Consider the following 4232-nt stretch of genomic DNA (forward strand, 5'->3'; position numbering starts at 1 on the left):
ATTACAAAATACGGGTACGAAATAAATAATTCTAGATCAAATGATTATTTTTCAAAAAAAATAAGTAATTCGTGATTATTCTTTTTGAATACCAAGATTTTTCAATTTCCCCTTAAAATTGTATATTAACATATGCTTATGAAGTTTAGTGACGATTACTTTCTTTTTGGTTTTCCATTTTCCATGTGGATGTATAATTGAGTAGCATATAAAAAAAATTCTAATTATATTTAAATCAAATTGTTGTAATTAACAATTTTTTGATAAAAAAATGCATCAAAGAAATCTTTATACTAAACACAATTGTAATTTAGAGATCAAAGGCATAACACAACGACATCCATAAAACATTGGGACACTGGTTACAACTAATTTCAAAACAACCCTCGTGTTTGTTACACTTGTCAGACAGTCGCATGAGATAAAACTGACAAAGTTCTTTTGTTCTTTTAAAGGAAATTAAAGGTCAGTGGTCGGAAGACAACGGTTACGGCGAGTCTTTCACAGAGACGCCGTTCGCCGACTGAACTGTTAACACAGACATATTAGGAGACGACGGCCCACCACCCTCTCCACCACCGCTGCCGCCTAACGGGTGGTTGCTCCGAGTGCCGCAGGTGGCGGTGGAGATAGCAGTGGCGAGTGAAATCGGCATGAGGCAAAGACCTTTCCCTTGTAAATACTGCATGGCGGATCCCATATCCTCCTCCATCAGCTTCACCACTTGGTTCTCGGTCACCGCCATGGTCTCATTGTTGAACGACGACGTCGTTCCATTACTGCTTCGTCCTGCTCCACCACCCTGTAAACAAAAGATAAAAACATTGGGAAGGATGTCGCATGAGGGTAGAAACGTAATTTAAACGGGAGATGTAATCTGTCAAAGTATAGTCCGCATGCACTTTTTTTCTATATTTTTGTCGTTTATATAGTGTGGGGAAGGTTCAACAAAGATTGGTTTTTAAGGTAATGTTACTTTGTTTTCTTTTTATAAAACTTTTCAAACAAAATTTATAAAGATTGCAATATTTTTAAAGAAAAGAATGGTATAATGAACAAAAAGAAAGAATAATGTTAATGTCATTTCCTTTTTTCTTACCTCAGCAACAATGGGAGCAACACCACCACCACCATTACCGCCGCCGGCACCTCCCAATCTACTCATGCTCAGTACCTGTAAAGAAAATGTTTCATTCTCTTTTATCGTAATTAAATTATCGTTTTTTAGTAATAGAAAATACATCATATTTTGTAACCAAGCGCAGTTACAAATGGTTTTATATGTTATGGTATAGATATGTGTATTAATGTATTTATGTAATTGTGTATATAGAGAGAGAGGAGTACCTTGACTTGGAGCTGGAGGAATTTGACATAGTCTATGATCTCATCTAGCATTGAAGCCTTGTCTGTCTGTCATTCCACAGTTCCCATTAATAAACATTTAAAATATAAAATATTCCTCCAATTTTTTAAAGTATTCGTATTTATTTAATAATAAAGTGAACATCTTTATAAGCTTTAGGAGTAAAGATGGGTTGAAATCCAAGGCGTTTTACCTTTTTACTGTAAAAATTACGAGATTTGTATTGAATGTGGAAATCTTAGAGCATGTGTAAAATGATATGATAATTATATGGAATTAAAATAATAATTAAAAATATTTAAGGATAATACTAAAATAACCACCCCACATAACCATCATCTCTCTATCATTATTCGGAGCTTCTCTCCGTATAATCTGCTTTCCAGCTTCAATTTCAGGAATGCACAAAACCCCACGCGCCACCAAGTAACACCGCCGTCACCGGCGGCTAATTAAATGCCTTAATTAATTAACAATTTATATGTGAAACGCTTACTTTGTTAGCATTTGGGACGAGTTCTTGCAGAGCCTTCATCCTCTCCGCAATTCTCTCCCGTCGTAACTGCCAAATTCCGATCGATAATAAGAACAAGATTTTGAAGAAAACGTAATACGAGGTTTACAAGAAAAAACAAAAAAACATGGGTATGAATCTTGTGTTTTACTCTTTCGGCTATGCTGTGTGGGTCAGTTGCTTGTCCTCTTCTGGCTCTCACTCTCTGACGTGGCTGCGACGGTGCTCCACCACCCGGTGTTGCAGTCGCGGTCTGTACTTGGTTCATTACCGCCGCCGCTGCCGCTCCCGGAGATCCGAAGTTCTGCACCTGCATCGAGAGATTCCCGGATCGTATTTAATTTCAAGGAATAAAAACGGGTTTCGAAATGAAATTGGCTAAACTTACTGGTAGATTACGGAATGGCTGGGTTTGATTGGATGTGAGAGATCCGGTGAACCCATGAAATAGATTTTGAATCGAATTGTTATCTCCAATCTATGTAAAAATAAAATCAGTGTGTTACGGAAGAACTCGGGATTATATTTGCTGTGAATGAAATAGTAAGTTACCGGCGACTTGAAAGATGAATCGTCGATGTTATCGTTTTGAAAGAGGCCGGATTCACCGGAGGGGGCTAAACCTCTTGACAGTTGCAACGACTTCGCCGGAGAAGACGGAGTACGAGCTCCGCCGGCCGCGGTGATCTGGTGTTGACGGAGCTTAGACGATAGAAATGCTGATTGGTCGTCAAAATGGTCGACATCCCAGGGGAGTGTTGATTTGTTTTGACCACCTCCACCGTTGGCGGCGGATATGTCCGGCCAGGAAACGGTGGTTTGGAGACCGGAGAGCATTTGATCGAGAAAATCATCATGAGTAACTGTCTGATCAAAGCCGTTGGTATCGTTTTGAAGATCTTGAAGAGACATTTGTGATTCCTGCATTTTTCTTCAAAGAAAGGCACACATAGACACTTAAAACTCTGAATTAACAATACAAAAGCTAGGACCTATACATACATATATATATATATATATATATATATATATATATATATATATATATATATATATATATATATATATGTGTGTATATATATACCTGGGAAAACGTGAAAAGAAGTTGAGAATATTGATTTATGACAGAATTTGGGAAGAAGCTTTGAACAGCATAAATAGATTTGTGTTTTTGGTATGTTTTTTCACTTGCTTCTCTCTTTCTCAGGAAGTACTTATAAATAGCCAAACCATTAACCAACTCCAAGAGTATTTTAAGACTTAAGAAAAGGGATAATTATTAAAATAAAAAATTGTTGTATTTAACGAATAATATTTTTTCGACATAGCACAAAATCTACTTTGTAACATCTCAACTGCGAAATACATTGCGAAACAGTTTTTCTAACACAAAAGGTATTGCGAAATGCTAAGGTTGCAAAATACTAGCCATTTTGTGGAACCTGACTATTATATTGTGATTTAGTCGTTTAGTGTATTAGTTTTCGTAATGGGGTTGTGAAATTCCCTAAATCGTTGTTAAATGGGACTTTATTGCAAAATGGACATTAATATATTGAGTTGTTTTGTAGTTATATATAATTGGCCATGTATTCTTAGTCTTCAATCCTCCTATATCCATTATTCCATTATTTTTTCATTCCTATACCTTTGAATTAAATATATCTTTATCTTTATTTTAACAAATAATGCTTCGGAATGAGGATTTTCATACCTTTGAATTAAATCATTAATACAAAAATAACATATGGTCACTGTTTTTGAAAACAGGGTTGGCATGGTTTTGGTTAATTGTGTTACTAAATATCATTAATCAAATTTAGTTTTTCAAAACAGGATTGGCATGGTTTTGGTTATTTGTGTCACTAAATATCATTAATCAAATTTCAGTAGTGTTTTAATCACATATTAACTAAATATTATCACCATTGCAAATTATGTTCACACATTCCGTCACTGTTTTATATAACAAACGTGACAAATATTATTCAATAGTCACAGTCGATCATTATGACAAAATGTCATCAATTGTCACGTTTATTTATTTATGTGTGTCTAAAAATAAAATTACAATAAAAGGAAAAAAAAACACATGTGACAATAAGTAATTTATGGTCACAGATTAAAACACAATTTGTGACTATAAACATTTATAATTACAATTTAATTATTTATGTGTGTCAAAATGTTAAAAATAATAACGATAAATGAAGGGAAAAAATGTCACTATAAGTGTTTTATTGTCACAGTTAAAAATTAAAAAAGTGAAAAAATGAAGGATTTGGAGATAGTTTAATTTTTTTCCTGGTTTATTAAGATTTCAATTTTTCCCCTCTTTATTAAAATTTCTAA

General features: G+C 34.4%; 1 protein-coding gene across 2 annotated transcripts; it reads right to left on the minus strand.

Annotated features, from left to right (window-relative positions):
- Positions 1 to 326: 326 nt before the first annotated feature.
- On the minus strand, positions 327 to 3085 carry LOC145134218 (bHLH transcription factor RHL1-like). Of its 2 annotated transcripts, none has more exons than XM_079069094.1 (8): positions 2965 to 3085; positions 2433 to 2811; positions 2269 to 2358; positions 2032 to 2190; positions 1863 to 1928; positions 1348 to 1413; positions 1100 to 1174; positions 327 to 802 (listed from the first exon to the last, which is right to left on the minus strand). In XM_079069094.1, the coding sequence occupies exons 2-8, from the start codon at positions 2805 to 2807 to the stop codon at positions 488 to 490; spliced, it is 1146 nt and encodes a 381-aa protein (XP_078925220.1). In that variant the 5' UTR covers positions 2808 to 2811; positions 2965 to 3085; the 3' UTR covers positions 327 to 487. The 2 variants fall into 2 exon arrangements, with proteins under 2 accessions (XP_078925220.1, XP_078925221.1); XM_079069095.1 differs by having other exon boundaries at positions 2433 to 2801; positions 2965 to 3079.
- Positions 3086 to 4232: the final 1147 nt, after the last annotated feature.

The sequence above is a fragment of the Lactuca virosa genome, chromosome 8 (assembly GCF_052849685.1).
Source record: "Lactuca virosa cultivar CGN04683 chromosome 8, Lactuca_virosa_CGN04683_v6, whole genome shotgun sequence".
Lineage (NCBI taxonomy): Eukaryota > Viridiplantae > Streptophyta > Magnoliopsida > Asterales > Asteraceae > Lactuca > Lactuca virosa.

Coding starts and splice junctions, on each gene's coding strand:
- LOC145134218 (XM_079069094.1), bottom strand. CDS start 2,807: ATGCAGGAATCACAAATGTCTCTTCAAGATCTTCAAAACGATACCAAC. Junction 2,359..2,432: donor ATTCATCTTTCAAGTCGCCG/GTAACTTACTAT, acceptor ATTTTTACATAG/ATTGGAGATAACAATTCGAT. Junction 1,929..2,031: donor CACACAGCATAGCCGAAAGA/GTAAAACACAAG, acceptor GGAATTTGGCAG/TTACGACGGGAGAGAATTGC.